We start from the raw sequence: 17,029 nt of genomic DNA, 5'->3' as shown, positions 1-17,029 counted from the left end.
AGTGCTAACTTTTAAAATGTTTAAAATAAGACATGAAGAATGAATTTGATGATATATCACGATCATAAGCTTAGATTTGGTGAATTCCTCTGATCAAACAGCCCCTCGTGCAGGTTTAGCTCAAGATTCTAATGATTCTTCCTGTTTTTATCATTTCTGGCTTTGACAAGTTGTGCTGTTTCAGCATTAAAAACAAACTACTGTTGGTCAGAGCTGAATCACTCGAGCTTGTCAGTTGCACAGAGGAGCGTCGTATTGTTTTGTTTTAAACAGGATCCGATGCAAACCAATGTTTTTTGCGGCATTTTTAAAAATGAGACATGTAGAATTCAGTGATTTTAACAAATTATCCTGATTTTTAGGTTAAATTTGTTTCGTGTTCTGATGGAGCAGCACGTCACAGATGGTAAAGACTGTCGGAAAGTGAAAAATTCAACAAATCTGTGTGTTAAATGGTGTCATTTTGGCATTTTTTTTCAAAGACAACGTGCCTTTTAAAGCTGCTGCTGGGTTTTCAGGGTTAATCTGTTTTAGATTTAGTTCAGGCTACGTACCTGGTGTCTTTTCCCACAAACACGTTGGCCTCCTGGCTCATGTTTATGGCCTCCTTCTCTATAATGTCCTTCAGAGCCGCGAGCAGGTCTTCCTGCTCTGCGTTGGCCAGCTGGCTGGCGTATCCCTCCCACGCCGGCGTCACCATCTCCCCCATCGGGTCGATCAGCTTCACGCCGTTGTCCTCCTGCAGATGCAAAAAGAGAGAAAGACCGGGATGAGCTGGAGCAGATCCTAAAGCAGACTGTTAAACCTGAACCTCCGTCTCACCTCGGGGTTGTGCGACGCCGTCACCATGACGCCGATGGTGGCTTTGGTCTTTTTGGAGCGCAGCGTGGCCAGAACGCCCATCCTGAACATGACGTGGTCCAGCAGTTTGGCGTTGGTCCTGAAGCCGGCGGTTCCGTACTGCAGAACCAGGCCTGCGGGTTTAGGGTGCAGACCGGACTGCTTTGATACCTCCTGGAACTGGGCCATCGCTGGAACAAAAACCACCAGTCAGTCGGTGAAGGAAGCAGCAAGTAAAGTAGAACTACTGAGAGAAGTACAAGAGCTCCAAAAATATGAGAAGTAAAATCTGAGAACGCAGAAAAATAACTCCTGCGTTATTATACCAGGTGTTAACTTTCTGATGCAAAGGAAATAATAATGTTTTCTTTTTAATTCTTAACGTGCAAATCAATGCAGTGACAAACTCTGGCACAAACTATTTACATATAGATCTCAGTTGCTCTGAACTACGACACGAATATTTTAAAAAATCTCAAAATGTGGATGTTTTCTTTGGCTTTTGGTTGCTTAATACTTTTACTGTTTTATTACTTTATATGTATTTTAATTTAGAAAATGCCTCTACAAGTAGTCATCTTGTTCTGTTTTTATATGTGTTTTGTTTTTATTCTGTTTTCTGTTTTTGTATTTTGCACATATTTGTCTCATAACTTGCAGCACTTTGGTCAACTCAGGCTGTTTTACAATTTGATTGACTTTAGATGCACCAGCCTGCGTTCTTTCCTTCAGCGCTCTGAGTTAAATCAACTGCAGGAGTCATCAGTAGAACGTTGGGGTTGATTGATTATCATCGGATCTGATATCCAGCATTTTTCCAGTTAGCTGTCATTATTGTTTTAAGTCTATTCCAGTGCAGAAATCACTTCAGAATCAGAGCTATGACAGAACAGGATTATAATTATTGAGTCATTAGTGTGTCCGTCATGTACATGTTGAAGTATGTTTAACTTTTATTTACTTCTGGATGGCTTAACCTACAACAGAGCACACATCTGTTTATATTTTATATTATTAATGTGAGCTATAGGATGGATAAAGAAAAAAAAATGCAGCTTGAATCAAAGCAATCAGCAAACGTAAAAGGCTTTAATGCTTTGGGTTAATGTTCTATCACAGCTTATCACAGAACCGACGCTAGACTTTAAATAAATTACAAATTAAATTGTAATATCTGTCAGAGTAATCCTCCTTCTGTTTAGCCCTGATTTGAACCTAAACAACTAATGCTAATAAAGTACAATATCTTCCAATACTTCAATGAAAATGCAGTGGAGGAGAAGTACAATGAACACAAAAATACTCAAATAAAACGCATCAAGTCTGTAATTAAGTACAGTACTTGAGTAAATGTACTTAGTTACTTTCCTCCAGTTTTATTAAAACGTGACAAACAGCCAACAAACAGCCACTAAAAGCAGCTAAACACGACCTAGAAGCACCACAGGAGGGCAAAGTCAGCAGCAGAGATGAGTCTCCAGCTGAGCAGATAAGAGCTCAATAACATGAATCACAGAAGCTGAATGACAGAACAAGTTCCTCAGAGTTCAGTCACAACAAATCACAACTAAAATCAAGTTTCCGGCTCTAAAACTAAAACACATCGCGTTGAAACGTTGCTGTACTAAATAGTCCTTATTTCACCTACTTTTGTGTGTTTTTGCTGCTCACAGCTGCTCAGGAGCTTCCTGCTTCTCCGGTTCCGCCTTCTCAGTGAGACGTGGCCGCACTTCCGGGAAAGTCACGTGACGCAACACGTCGAGCACGTTTTTTTTTCTCCCCTTCCTCCTGACGATGCAGGGCTGCGCAAACGCACCAAATCACCACATTTTTCAGTATTTATTTCACGTTTTATTAAAAGAACAACATTTTATTTGCTTTATGACGCATTTTTAGACAAAAAATATCTTAAAGAATAAAATTAAAATGCATTCTTTGGCGCAAATATGGAGCCTGGGTGCAAGAAAATGCTGCAGTAGGATGCTGTGGGTCGCTATGTTGGAGTCCAGGGTATCTGAACCGCAAATCCAAGAGAAGCGTGATGAGCAAAAAAAAAAAAAAAAAGCTTCACCTTCATCGTGAGCTGCGTGCAAACCCGTGCGCTGCGCAAAAGAAAAGCCCCAGTCACGCTCTTCCATTAACCCTTTGGCGCATTTAACAGCTCGGTGCCCCCCTCCCCTTAAAGAGGCGTCCTGTCCGGCAGCCCGCTGGGGGGAGGACGTGGACACACTGAGAGGCCGAATAAATAAACCAGCGACAGGAGGGGGGAGGAGGAGGAGGAGGAGGAGAGGAAATTCCCTCCTGCCTGTTCCTGCTCCAGCATCGTGCGCTGCGCAGTGCTGGCGACACCACCGGGGAGCGGTGCGCATTTTTCCTGTCGGTCTGAGGAGCGGAGCGGAGGATCTGAAGCCGAAACGCGCACGGGGGAGACAGAAACGCCGCAGTCTGACAGGACACTGCGGCTTCTTCGCTCATTTTGACAGATTTTGTGTTTTTTACGCACGGTGCCGATGCGCGCTCCGAACCGGATATCTGAGCGACCTCTGGAGGGTTGATTCACATTTTTCCAGCAGTATTTTTTTTTATTTTCTATTTTTTATTGCGGATCAGAGGAAGCCTCGCTCGTGCAGCGTTTTGCATACATTGGCCTATTTCTCTGTGTTGGCTGCGGGGTGACAGAACCGCGTCCATCGTCAGCTGAGTGTTACATAACCGGGTGGCTTTAGCTGTCCAAGGTGCTGAACTGAACGGAGCCTATAACGGGACGAGCCGTGGGGAATTCACCACCTTGCGTAAGTCCACTCATGTCACGGCGCACATTATCAACGTGACCGCACGATTCCAGGCGCAAAATATCGTTTCTGTTGGCTCATATTTTTTTTTTTGCGATTTATTTTATTATCCGCCCACACAGAAGGTCACAGGCCCGGAGAGGAAGGATCCAGCACCAGCACCGGGAGGCTGCAGGGCGACATCCGTGGTTTTTTCTCCCCACACACATCGTCCCGTGCTGAGATAAATTCCTAAAGGGGGGGTCGCATCGGCGGAGAGAAAATGTCGGGGCAGACGCTCACGGATCGCATCGCCGCTGCGCAGTACCAGCTGACGGGCTCGGACATGGCCCGGGCGGTCTGCAAGGCCACCACGCACGAAGTGATGGCGCCCAAGAAGAAGCACCTGGACTGTAAGTGAGCATCAGGCCCCAGCAGGCCGCACACGGACACACAGCACACACACCTTCACTGGTCCGCTCCTCTACATGGGTGTGGTGCCATATTGGGTTGACGTTACCATAGTGATGACCCCTCCGGTGACCCCTCCATTGATGGAAAAAGACAGAGCAGGTCATAATTTAGGGGAGAATCCAGCTCCTCGTGCTAACGTGAAGCCTTTTAGCCTCAAATTCACAGTGAAGCAGACTCTAATGTGCACAGATGTCCATGTGAGAGGCTTTAAAGCACCTGAGCTGCAGCCAGAAAGGGCTCAGGGTGGCTTTCTAATATTGCTTTATACTTCAGCTCTACGATCATTTGAAGGCAAATCTGGTACTTGTTACGACACTACACTGTAAAAACACACAGTAAAAAAAAACATGTTAAAACAGAGGAACACTGGAAGAGTCAAAAACTGTAAAAACTGGTGAAAATAACAGCAAATGTCTATAAAATAAAGATATTTTTAGCTGATTTAAATGCAGCAAAACAGTGTGATTTTATTGTAAAAGGACAAATTAATATTTGTAAAACAAAGCAGGACATTATTCACAGTTTTACCATTTTTAAAAAAACAGTCAACATGTAAATGGTTACTTTTATTTCTGAGATTTTACTCGATATTATCTGCAGTTTGGGTTCAGCTTTATAATTCAACTTGACAGTAATTTGGAGAAAAATTCTGCACATTTAATGACACTACAGGCAGAAAAAAATATGTTCAGCAACTACAAAACCAAGAAACATCTGTGAAAGATTTTTACTTTTTTTCAGCGGATTGAATTTCAGCAAAACAGTGTAATTTCAAAAATGTTGAAAAGGAGAAAATGACCAATTATCAATCCTTAATATACATATTTTTGATGTGGACATTAGTTAGACTTCTGGCCTGTTTTTATGGTTAATATGTAAATTAAAACCCTTTTCATGTGATTTTAACCGTTATTATGTGTAATTTAACAAAACAGGGAAATCAGTAAAACAGCAGTTTTAAGAATTTACCATTTCACAGTCTTTAATATACATCATTTTTCTTCAAATTAAAGCAGATATCCATAAAATAATGGTATTTATGCTGATTTAAATATGACATAAATAGTGTGATTTTACAGCTAAATGTGAAAAGAATGAGTTCCTATTTATACAAATATTTATTTTTGATGTGGACATTATTGAGTGTTTTGGCCTGTTTCTTTTTTTAAAAAAAATAATTAAATATTTTTTAAAACACTTAGCATGTAGTTTTTGTACATGTTATCTGTATCATAGTTTAAAAAATATTTACTATTTTTCAATATTTAATTTACATATTTTTTCTTTCAAAGAACAGCGTACATCTGTAAAGGAACATGTGTGCTGAATCAAATACAGTAAAAAATAAATAAATAATAATAATAATGATATTTGGTGTTCAAACATTTTAAAAGAACAAATTACCAATAAATAAATAAATACATACATAAATACATGATTTTTGATGTGAACATTATTTAAACTATTAACATGTAAACTATTAATTTTATTGTGATTTTTACTCGTTGCTGTCTGTAATTTAACAAAACAGAGAAATTCTGTAAAATAGCAGTAAATTGTTTTTAAAAATTACAATTTAAAACTTCAGTATTTTTTACAGTAATAAATTTAAAACAATGCAATTAGTTTGTTAAGCAGACTTCTGATGGTGTTGCATGTTTCAAATCTATGACAGTGAAAATTGAACTGAAGGATGACTTTAGGAAAATTTAACTGTAAATTAAATCCAGATATCTGTCAGACAGAAACACAGGAAGAATCACACTGATGTTTAGTTTCATTTAACAGGTAAGAATTTCCGTTTCAAAGGTTTTGCAGCATTAATAAATATTACTGAATCGTGACCAGACAGTAAATCAGAACGCTGTGTGAAAAAGACCTCGTAAAGCCTGAACATATGAAACCAGGTCTGAAGAGCAAGTGGTGCAAACTGCTGAACAGTGACTGAAAAAAATGTACAAAACGACTCAGTTTGTCAAAAACTAGTTAAAAATGGTCCAAAGTGACTCATAAACGTGTCGTGAAGGACTCAGACTTTACAGAAATTGACTGAAAGCCTGTCCAAAATGATGACACTTCAGAAATTTGCCCAAACTGAGCTTGAAAAATGGTCCAAAATGATATAAAATGTGTCCAAAACTTCTTGAAAAGTTTCCCGAATTATCCGAAATTGTCCAAAATTAATTTTACACAGCTCAAAGTGACGTAAATTGTGCTCAGACTGTGTTAAAAACAGACTAAAATTACATCAAATCTGTCCAAAATTAGCTAAAAATCATTCAAAATGACTTGAAATGTGGTCAGTCTGTGGTAAAAACAGACCAAAATGACTTAAAGCTTGCCCAAAATTACGTTTAATCTATCTAAAATGAGCTAAGAACTGTCCAAAACGGCTTGAAATGCGCTTAAATAGTGTTAAAGACAGACCAAATGAGATAAAAACTATCCAGATTGACTTGAAATGTGCTCACACTGTTAAAAATCGACCAAAATGACTTAAAACTTGTACAAAATTATTTTAAATCTGTCCAAAAAGAGCTTAAAACCATCCAAAAGTGCTTGCAGTGTGCTTAAATGTTGTTACAAACAGACAAAAATGACTTAAAGCTTGCCCAAAATTACTTTTAATCTGTCTAAAATGAGCTAAAAACTGTCCAAAATGACATGAAATGTGCTCAAACAGTTAACAACAAACAAAAATGACTTTAAACGTGTCCAAAATGATTTAGAAACATGTCCAAAATGAGCTAAAAATTGCCCAAAATGACTTTAAATGTGGTCAAATCATGTTTAAAACAGACTAAAATGACTTTAAACGTGTCCAAAATGACATAAAATGTGTTCAAACTCTTAAAAATAGACCAAAATTACTTCTAATCTGTCCAAAATTATTCAGAAACGTTTCCAAAATGAGCTGAAATGTGCTCAAAATGTGCTAAAAATGGACCAAAGTGATTTCAAATGTGTCCAAAACAACCTGAAACGAGTCCAGAACGAGATGAGAACCACGTTCACTTGATGCTGATCAAAAATGACTCAGAATGTAAAAGTGACAGAGAAGCTGAGGTCCTGGTGGGTCAGCGTGAGTCAGAACAGAACCATTAACGAAGGCTGATTATCTGACGAGTTGTTCAGCGTTAAACAGCAGAACTCTGGCGGCTGATGCAGAGTCTGAACCAGCTGCAGGTTAATGAGACGTCGTGGGTTCCCCATAAGGAGGCGACCGGACCGACCCGGGCTCACGGCTTCTGGCCGGGCCGGGAGGCGTCTTCTGCTCGGACCTTCTATCTCGTGATCCGCTCGCCCGCTGAATAATTCAATAATCAGCCGATGACTGCGCTGCATTATTTACGCAGCCGAAGGTGACGAAGGCAGAAGGCAGCAGCAGAGCCTCGCTGTCTGATCCCGGCTTTGATCTGCAGCTCTGGACTGTTTCAGATCAGCTGTTTGGTCTGGAAGGTCAGAAGATGGTGAAAAATGTCCTTCAGTGTCTCCACAACCTAAAAACATTCACTTTACTGCCACAGAGGAGCAAAGAAACCAGAAAATATTCACATTTAAGGAGCTGAATTATACATTTTTGGATCGTTTTACTGCAAAATTCACTCGATTAATTCAATAGTTTGACTCTAATCGGTGAATCGTTGCAGCGTTTTTCATCTTTTCCAACCACATCAGCTGCTTTCTTCCTGAATCTAAACCTGAAAACTATAAAATAACGCAGATTTAGTCATTAAAAAACAGAACAGATCATCAGGAATAATGAATTTCTGAACTAGAAATCAGGTTTTATTGCGATGTGATCAGTGCTTATTGCTGTAATATGCTTTTTTTTGCATCAATTTATGCAAAAAGTTTCTTTATTGATTTAAAGCAACGCAAAATTAGATCAGAATATCCATTTAAAATATCTATTTATGTAAATATTCATATCAAAAATCTATTTTTTCCCTAATTTATGCGCAAGACGACACTTTTCCTGCATTCTGGTGAACTGTTCTGCATCAGTTTGTTCCTTTTCTGCTTCAATGTAAAGGAAAAACATCACATTTAAGAATCTGCAGTCACAGAATTCTCTTCTTCAAACTGATTAATTAATCCTCCAAATGAGTTGCTGGGTGTTAAAAATGTCAGAAAACTACAAAATGTTTTCTCAAATGTCTTGTTTTGCCCCAAAAATGTTCAGTTTTCTGCCAGAGAGGAGGAAAAAAAAGGGAATATTCACATTTAAGAAACCGCAATTAGAGAATTTAGACTTTTTTTTGCTCAAACTGATGAACCAACGATCCAAACAGACGCAGATTAATCCAACTAATCGATTTATTTTTGCAGCTTTGCTCTGAAACTACATAAAACTTAAATTATAATGTGACTCAGCAACATGCAGCTGGTGATAAATATGTATTAGATGTAGTTATTTGCTTCTTTTTTGAGGGAATGTTGCATCTAAACAACATATTTATGTATTTTAGGATAAACAGCATCATGATTTTATTACTTATTGACCTTTTTTTTTATATTTTCCTCCCAAAACAAGTTCATCTTTCTGAGAAGTTTTAATGTCATCAACACTCAATGCCATTAAATGTTGGCGTGATTCTACCTGATAGTTTTATTATCTTCATTATATCAGTCACAGAAAGTGAAATTATTGCTGCAAAGCTGTGAAATGCAGGAACATCGGTGAGTTTGAAGACGACGACCAAACACAGACGAGACTATTTTAGATTTTTCTGGCGGATGTTGTGATTTGTCTTCACAGTGTTGGAGGCTGAATTTAAAGCGTTTCTGTGTCAGACACCATCAGACATGTGACTCTTAGGATCTATAAAACCTCTGACGGTTCAGACTCGGGCTCAGAAACCTGCAGCTTTCTGCCATTTGTCGGTTGCATCGTTTCAGATTGTGGTTTGGTGGTTAAAGCCTCGGCTGAGCGGTGGAGCTCTGCACGCAGACCGACTCTCCTCCGCTGGGCTTTTGATCAATGAGGTTGTGTCGCGTCTATTTCTGGGGCGCCTCGTATGTAGGCCACTGTGCTTCTCCAGCATCCCGCTGGAGGAAACTCCTCGACGCTGACGGACGTTTTGCCACCAAAACCTCTGAGGAGGAAGTAGAAGGAGCAGAAAACGGCGACAGACAGGAGGCCGGGAGTGGGGTTTTTTTTTTTCAACCTTCCTGAACGTCTCAGCTCCGACGTTTCAGAGCAGATGGTCGTCGCTCGGTGACGGTTGCGCGGCGACCCGGTGGGATGGACGCCCGTGTGATGCTGGGGTTTCCATGGCAACAGATTGAGAGTGTCAGGAGGAAGGAAGGAAGGAAGGAAGAGGGCAGATGAGAGTCCTGTCATCTGTGGAGAGATTCACAGAAAAACATCCCCAGAAATCTGCAGCGCTGAGGTGTGAACGATGAGCAGAAGCAGTCCGTGTGTGAATATAGATGATTTAACGATAAAATAAAATAGATAATATCAGACTTTTTGCACACTTTGCATGTTTTACATCTGTGACACAGTGATAGGAAGGAAATTAAATCTCAAATTAAATCAAAATATCTGCCAGAAAAGTTTCTGTTAGACATTTAGAATCGTTCAGCTCGAGTTCCTTCTGTTTTCTTATCATCTGTACACGTCCTACATGTTACAGCTCTGCAGCAATCGTTTCCCTTCTTATGCTCGATGTAAATAAAGGAAATAAAAACAGTCAGTGAGTAATTCTGACAAAACCAGAAAGTTTTCACTGATTTTGTAGAAACTCACAGATTTAGCATCAGTGTGTATCAGTGGAAGTGAGCAGACAGTTTATAAATGCAATGAAAAAAAATCAAAAGATCTTTGTCTAAAATATGGATTTAGTTAAAACTCTTAAAGATGAAAGCATGAAACATACTTTGAAGATTTCTGGGAACAAATGCTGAACAGTGACTGAAAAAAAAAATGACTTAATTTATCCAAATGAGTCAAAAACGACTTTAAAAAATTGTCTAAAATGACTCAGACTTTTCCAGAAGGACTCGAATTTGACCGAAATTCCGTCCAAAGTGACTCGATATGCAGCAAAAAAAAGTCTTCTCACATCTTTATTCAGACGTCTGCATTTAATTTATTGTGAAACGAGGCCTTCGGTGCATGACTGTTGAAAAGAAAAAGGAGAACAATGCTTTTTTCAGGGGATTGCTTTCAGTAGATCCACATGCTGCGCTAACAGCTAACTGGCTAACTAGCTACTAAGTGCATGCAGCATTAAGGTGCATCACTGCTACTCATATCACATTTCATGCCTAAATATAAATAATTCAACTTCAAAATAAAAGCAGCAAAGGTTACATAAGCGTGCAGGACTTTCCTCTGCAGGCAGCGACGTTTTCCTCACGGTTTAACTTACATGTTTGTATTTAACAAACGAGGTAATTAGTGCAGAAATTAAACTCAGGCGTCAACGATCAGACTTTATATTGATGCAAAACTTTAAAAGAAATAGAAAAATGTTGCTTTTTTAAAAATCTCTCTTTCATTCGTCTTCTTTTCTGACGTGATTTTGTGCAGCAGTAGATCCACACGCTGCGGCTACCTAGCTAACTAGCTAACTAGCTAGCGAGGGCGTCCAGCCTCGTTAAGGTGCATCGTTGCAACCTGCTACGTTCAACCAGATAATATCACATAATTCTGTGTGTAAATAGAACTGATTCCACGATAAAATAAAAGCAGCAAATGTTGGATAAACGTGCAGGACTCTCCTCTGCAGGAGCAACACTTTTCTCACAGTTTAACTTTTGCATTTAATTTAGCGTAACAGGAGGCCTTCAGGGCAGGAATTAAACTCAGAGGTCAAAGATCAGACTAGAAAATTTGAAAAGAAGAAGAAAACCAATGCTTTTCTTGGGTTTGGCTCTTGTTCATCTCCCTCTCTGAAATGATTTTGCACCACAGTGGTGAGAAATCCAGCGCTCAGGTGTGTCATTACGTTACTGGACTCTGCAGGCTGCAAATTTCTCCGTCTTGTCTTCACACAAGGTCTGACGGAGCTGAAGGAAGGCTGATGGAGGGTTTGAGGAACATTTCTTGGCTGGATCACGTTTTGTTGTGTAATTATTGAGCTTTAAAGGCACTGCTTGGTTGACAACAAGCCGTTAGAGTCGACTTGTGGCTGTTTTAACCGTCGCTGTAGAATCTCTTTAGCGGCTGTTTTAAGGTGAGAAAAAGACTCCAGGTTTGGTCTCTCAACAAACCAACTTAGCCTCAAGAAATTACGTCCTCATACGACTGAACTGCATCTTTAGCTACGTGTTGAAGGAGTTTGTTTTCAAATAAATGTAATTTGTGACCTGCGACGTGTCGGGAAACGACAAAGTCTGAGTCACGAGGAAGGAGGGACGGATGCTGGAGGACCAGAGTTTTCTTTTCTCGTCTCGTTTACTTTTGGTTTTCACTCGTTTTCTGGTTCGATTTAGCAAAACATCACCCTCAGTTGGACGGTTTTACATGTCAGCAGACTGGTTAGGGTTTGGCGCCAAAAATAGTCGGTTAGGGTTCAGAAAAACGTCACGATTTGGGTTAAAATACGTGTTTGAAGCTTCTCCTCCATGTTTTAGGTTGCCATGGTGACAAGTCCCTCCTGGACTGCTGTGTGATTGGTCGGCTGAGTGACGCAGCAGAATAAAGAAATGGCAAAGATGCATCAAACAAAACGGCGCAAAGTAAATTTTCATGTGTGGGAAGGTCATTTTGTGGAGACTGAGCCAGAAAACCAGGTTAAAGTTTCTCCATCAACAACATCAAATTCACCACATTAGCGAATAAAACGAACCTCCATCGTTTCATTTCCTTCACAGAACTGGAGCTACGTCCAGTTCAGGCAGCGTTCGGTTCGAGCTTGATGGATTGGAAACAGAAACTCTGAGAAGGTCGATCAAACATCTGCAGCTCCTCGTTCCTGCAGTGAAACGCTGCCTTTTGTTGGCTTCAGACGAGGCCAGGCGGTGAAACGGTGTTTGTTCTGAGCTGCAGCCTCCATCCGACTGTTTAGGTCTCACTAAACCGTCACGTTAATACGTTTAACCGCTCGTCCTTCCAGTCGACTAATGACACAAAAACTCTGCACATCCATGAAACAAGTTCCAGCAGCTCAACAAGAATGTATTTACCTTCTGTTAACACACCAGTGTCAGGTGGAACCGTTTCTCTACAATACAGACGTGTTCACGTTCAACCGCTTGTAACCAGATTCCAGGTTCCCACTGATTCTGCAGCAAGTTAGATGAAAATGTCCAAAATGACTTAAAATTTGTAGAAAAAGTGACCAAAGTTACTTCAAACTTGTCCAAAATGATCCAAAGAAATGTCCAAAATGTCCACATTTTTCCAAGAAGGCTCAGAAATGTGGTGAAAACGACCTAAAAACTGGTCAGTATGAGTCCAAATGTGTCCAGAAGGATTAAAATCTGTCCAGAATGACTTGAAATGTGTCTTAAATCAGTTAAAAATGGATCAAAATGACTTCAGACTGGTCCAGAATTTCCTGATGCCGACCAAAATGAAACCAAGAAATGTCTGACTCAGAATTTCTCCAAAATGACTGAAAAGTGTTAAAAGTTCAATAAAAACTGTTCAGAATGACTTAAAATGTGCACAAAGGAAGTCAGACAAACACTTAGTGTATGTCTATGTTCAAAACTGATCAAAATCACTTCAAACGTGTTCAGAAGGTCCTGAAACTCGACCAAAGTGACTCAGAAACACATTAAAAATGAGCTAAAAATGGTCCCAAACATAAACAACATAAAGTGTGTCTTGAATCTTTAAAGTTGGACTAAAATGAATGGCAGTTTGTCCAAAATATCCTGAAACTTGATCAAACGTGTGTCCAAAACAACTGTGACTCGTCTAAAAGGATTAAAAACTGTCCAGTGTGTTAAAAACGGACCAAAACAGAAAACAGAGTTTTGATATAAAGATCAAATTAATCATCAACTATTCTTACAATTCTCCTCTTCAGTAAACTGAACAAAACACGATATTTGAAGAAACTCTGAATTTCATTTTCCACCATTTTCTGACACCAGAAAGTTAAATTAAAGAAACTCTGCTCCTTAAATGTGAGTATTGTCTGTCCGGTGACACTAATTGACCTTTCCCGACCGTTCCCTGGCATTTCCGCGGCCAGGCGGTTAATTGATTGACCCGGGAGCGGCGGCCGGTGGCGGCTTAGCGCTCAGGTGTGCGGTGTTTACCGCTACCTGGGCCGCTCTGGCCAAACGCGTTGTGTAACTGTGAAACACAATTACAGCAGACGGCCGTGCGCTCGGAGGCCTCGGAGGCCATTCTTAGAGCTCTGGGCCGCGGATTACCGCCACAGTCTTTATTTAGCTCGGCCAATCCGCATTACGCACCGGTTGTGTGTCAGTTGTGTGTCTGTTTCAGGTTATGATACGACAACAGACGGCGGATTACGGCCGTGATGAGGCCCATATGGCGGCGCAGTTAACGCCCGCAAAACACGACAACGTGCACATGAGACGATGTGTGTTTGCGGCGTCAACTTGTAGCCGAGCCGCCGACACGATGACGTTACATCATCACGTCCGAGTGTGTTTGAAAACGCTGCAGGGCGTCGTAGCGCCGAGACGCTTCACAGGAAGTGAGGCGGAAGAACCGGGACGGAAATGTGACGGTGAATATGAGAGGAGGAGTGAGGAGGAGAGGGAGGCCTTCATCACACAGAGACACCTGATTAAACCAAACCAGACCCAACACGTTCTAATGCATGACGTCCAACAAAGGCTTTTTCAAAATAAGAGTCCAACTTAGGAGAGAATAAAAAGACATCTCTGTGTTGATGTAAAAAATAATTTTTTAAAAATAATTTCAAGTAGCTGAGGAAATAACTCGTATAAATACAGTAATTTTTCATATTTCAAATATATTTTCCAGCCTGTATTTTACATGATGTGTGTGTATTTGGTTGTTTAATTAAGGATATTTTATTTTATTTTATTTATTATAAGGATGTATATATGCACACACACATAATGTATTATGTGATATACAGTGTTAGGTTTGACTTCAAGACTTTCATCTAATAAATAAAAATTTTATGAAAAGAAACACATTTTTTTGCCAGTACATTTAGGTTTTAAAAAAATCAGCTTTTAAAAATAATAATAATATTACTAATAATTTTAAACAGCACATCTAGGCCAAAAAAAAATCATCTTTAAAAAATTAAAATAGATTAAATTAAATTTAAATTTTGTTAATAGCACATTTATGCAAAAAAAATCTTAAAAAATAAACAAATAAATTAAAAATAATAATAATAATAATAAAACTGTACAATAAAAACAAACAAAAATCTGCTAGATTTTATATATTTAAAAATATATATATATATTTTGACTTTATTCATGTTTGTTTTCCTTAAAGAGTTGACTCATAAATATAAAAATCATAAATAATTATTATGTGATAACATAAAAAGCTAAGCTGTGGATTATTGTGCAGGTTGTGTGACAGACAGGATGTCAGCAGGAAAATAGGAACATTTTGTTTATTCGCTAAAATAAAGCTTCTCAATAAAATTATCTGGAATTTTACAAAAACACGTCTCATCTTAGTGACTCTGATCCAGAACTCTCAGCAGCTCTTAGATCCAGTAACGTTTAGTTAACGTCTATAATCTGGAGGTTTTTGCGTTTTATTCCTAAACAATCATGAATGAATTGATGCAAATTTGCTCATTTTTTAACGAGATAATCCCTCAGCTGCATAATTAAACACAGAAAACTGGCAACACAACAGTAACTGTCTTAATGTGAGTAAATAAAAGGGGACGGTTCAGGGCGACATCTGTTAGTTAAAAACTTCTGTTTTGCATTAAAGTGCATTTTAAACTGTTGACGTGCAGGTCTTGCTCAAAATATATCTTATTTTGAAAGAAAAATCTTGTTTGGGAGAAGCAGAACAAATTAAAATAAAATCTCACTCAGCTTTTTCACTAATTCGAGCATTAAAGCTTTGAGTTAATTTGTTGTGGAGGTTATTTTCTGCTCATCATCCTACAAACCGTCCTCGTCAGGAGTGTGTTTGTTGGTTTGTGGAGCAGCTCGTGCGGTGAAGCAGAGTTCCTGAGACCACAGCCAGAGCAGATCGGTGATTAGCAATAATCTGATTACATCCCCCAAACCCGAGACGCCTCCGACCCCCCGTCCGACCTTCAGCCGCCTCCCGCTGCTCGTCCTCTGCTGTATTTTTGGTTTGGAGACCTTCCTCTGCCTCCATTAGGGAGACGTTCTGCCGATATCTGCTGCATCAGACCCGTCCTGCACCTCAATGTCAGCAGAATTAAAATAAAACAAACACTTACAGTAAACAGGAAGCTTCAGATTTCAAGAAACTCTCATTTTATTCTGCCTTCACTGTGACACAGAAGCTGCAAACTGCTCCTTTATCATGTGAATCCAACATGTTCAGCTCCTCTGTGAAGCGTTCTGCAGGTCTTTCAGGTTTCAGCTGCAGTTTATAACATTAACAACACAATCTGACTGTTTGACAGATTTAAGTGCATATAAATGAACATTTTGGGGTTAAACTTTAACATGATGCCATACATGTGCCTCTATAGGCGTCACGTTTTGTGTTCCTAGAAGTTTATCAAGGGACAGGAATTAAAAATGTGTTTGTCATTTGAAACAATTTTGTCCAAAATGAGTCAAACATGTCCAAAGTAACTCCAAAATAACCTAAAACCTTGTTCAAAATGACACAAAATGAGCTAAAAATGACTCAAAAACGGTCCAGATGGACTCATTTTGGCATTTAAAACATCAAAATATGTAAAAACTGGAGTTTTGTCTGTTCAGACACGTCACACATCAGATGTTAGTGACTTTAGACGCCTCAGAAGGATCCAAAATAACTTTAAAATGGTTAAAAATTACATAAAATATGTCACATTATGAGATTGTGTGAGTGTATTTAGTTGTTTAATTTTTTAATTTATTTTATTTTCTGTAAGGGTATTTTAAAAAAAGATATAAGTTTGACTTCAACACTTTCATCTATTAAATAAAAAGAAAATAAATATATTTTTCTGTATATTTAAACAAAAAAAATACCAATTTTTAAAAATGGAAATTTTCTGCTTATTCACAGTTAAAAGTTTTTAATGTTAATTTATATTTAACTTGTAAACTGCACTTTTGTGTATTTAAAAAAAAAAATCTGTACATTTTTTAAAAAACAAAACATGATTTTTCCATATTTAAAATATATTTTACAGCTTTAACTTTACATTAGACTCTATGTGTATTTGTTTAAAGAAAGTATTATTTTTTATTTATTGTTTTTTATTTATTGTAAGGTTTTTTCTTTTAAAAAAATTAAACATTAAAGAAAATCTCTATATATTTATATACAAATTTACAGTGCTAGGTTTGACTTTAACACTTTCATCTATTGGGAAAAAAAGAAAATATCGTCTATAATTTTTTTAATGTATTTTTGAACAAAAACTTTCAACTGTTTTTATTTATTCATTTATTTTTAATTAGTTAAGTTTTATGGCTATTTGCAGTTCAAGGTTTGGTCAAAATGACTCAAAGACAGTAAAAAATTACTCCTAAAAAGTTAAAGATTGCACAAAATAAGTCCAAAATAACACAAAATCTGTATAAAAATGAATCTGAATGAATCTTTTAAACATGTTTGTTTTCTGACACCCTCGACGCCACGTTTTTCAGCTTCAACAGATTTGATTTTATCGTCTTTAACGTTTCTGGACGCTGCTGCTGCTGCTCACTTTGTTTTTATGCTCCTGCGGTGATGCTGCAGCCTTCTGGAGACGTCTTTGTCTGAAAACCAGGAGAGGAGATGACGAAGCATTCTTCTTCCTCTGCACTGTCAGCCTCACAGTGTGTGTGTGTGTGTGTGTGTGTGTGTGTGTGTGTGTGTG

At 38.6% G+C, this 17,029-nt stretch overlaps 2 protein-coding genes across 2 annotated transcripts in view; one reads left to right on the top strand and one right to left on the bottom strand.

Moving 5' to 3' along the window:
• Nucleotides 1-2,576, bottom strand: part of pgm3 (phosphoglucomutase 3) — a 10,766-nt gene extending 8,190 nt beyond the window's left edge. The window contains exons 1-3 of the mRNA XM_008302690.1: nucleotides 2,489-2,576; nucleotides 823-1,031; nucleotides 555-739 (exon numbers count right to left, since the gene is read on the bottom strand). Coding sequence (XP_008300912.1) covers nucleotides 555-739; nucleotides 823-1,029 — 392 coding nt within the window. The 5' untranslated portion in view covers nucleotides 1,030-1,031; nucleotides 2,489-2,576. The remainder of the gene's footprint in view (nucleotides 1-554; nucleotides 740-822; nucleotides 1,032-2,488) is intronic.
• Nucleotides 2,577-3,829: 1,253 nt separating this feature from the next.
• Nucleotides 3,830-17,029, top strand: part of LOC103372922 (clathrin coat assembly protein AP180-like) — a 40,920-nt gene continuing 27,720 nt past the window's right edge. The window contains exon 1 of the mRNA XM_008302694.1: nucleotides 3,830-4,024. Coding sequence (XP_008300916.1) covers nucleotides 3,895-4,024 — 130 coding nt within the window. The 5' untranslated portion in view covers nucleotides 3,830-3,894. The remainder of the gene's footprint in view (nucleotides 4,025-17,029) is intronic.

Source organism: Stegastes partitus, unplaced genomic scaffold (genome assembly GCF_000690725.1).
Source record: "Stegastes partitus isolate 25-593 unplaced genomic scaffold, Stegastes_partitus-1.0.2 Scaffold1858, whole genome shotgun sequence".
NCBI classification, from domain to species: domain Eukaryota; kingdom Metazoa; phylum Chordata; class Actinopteri; family Pomacentridae; genus Stegastes; species Stegastes partitus.
Note: the sequence above shows the minus strand (reverse complement) of the source record. Positions and strands in the feature narration are given on the sequence as shown.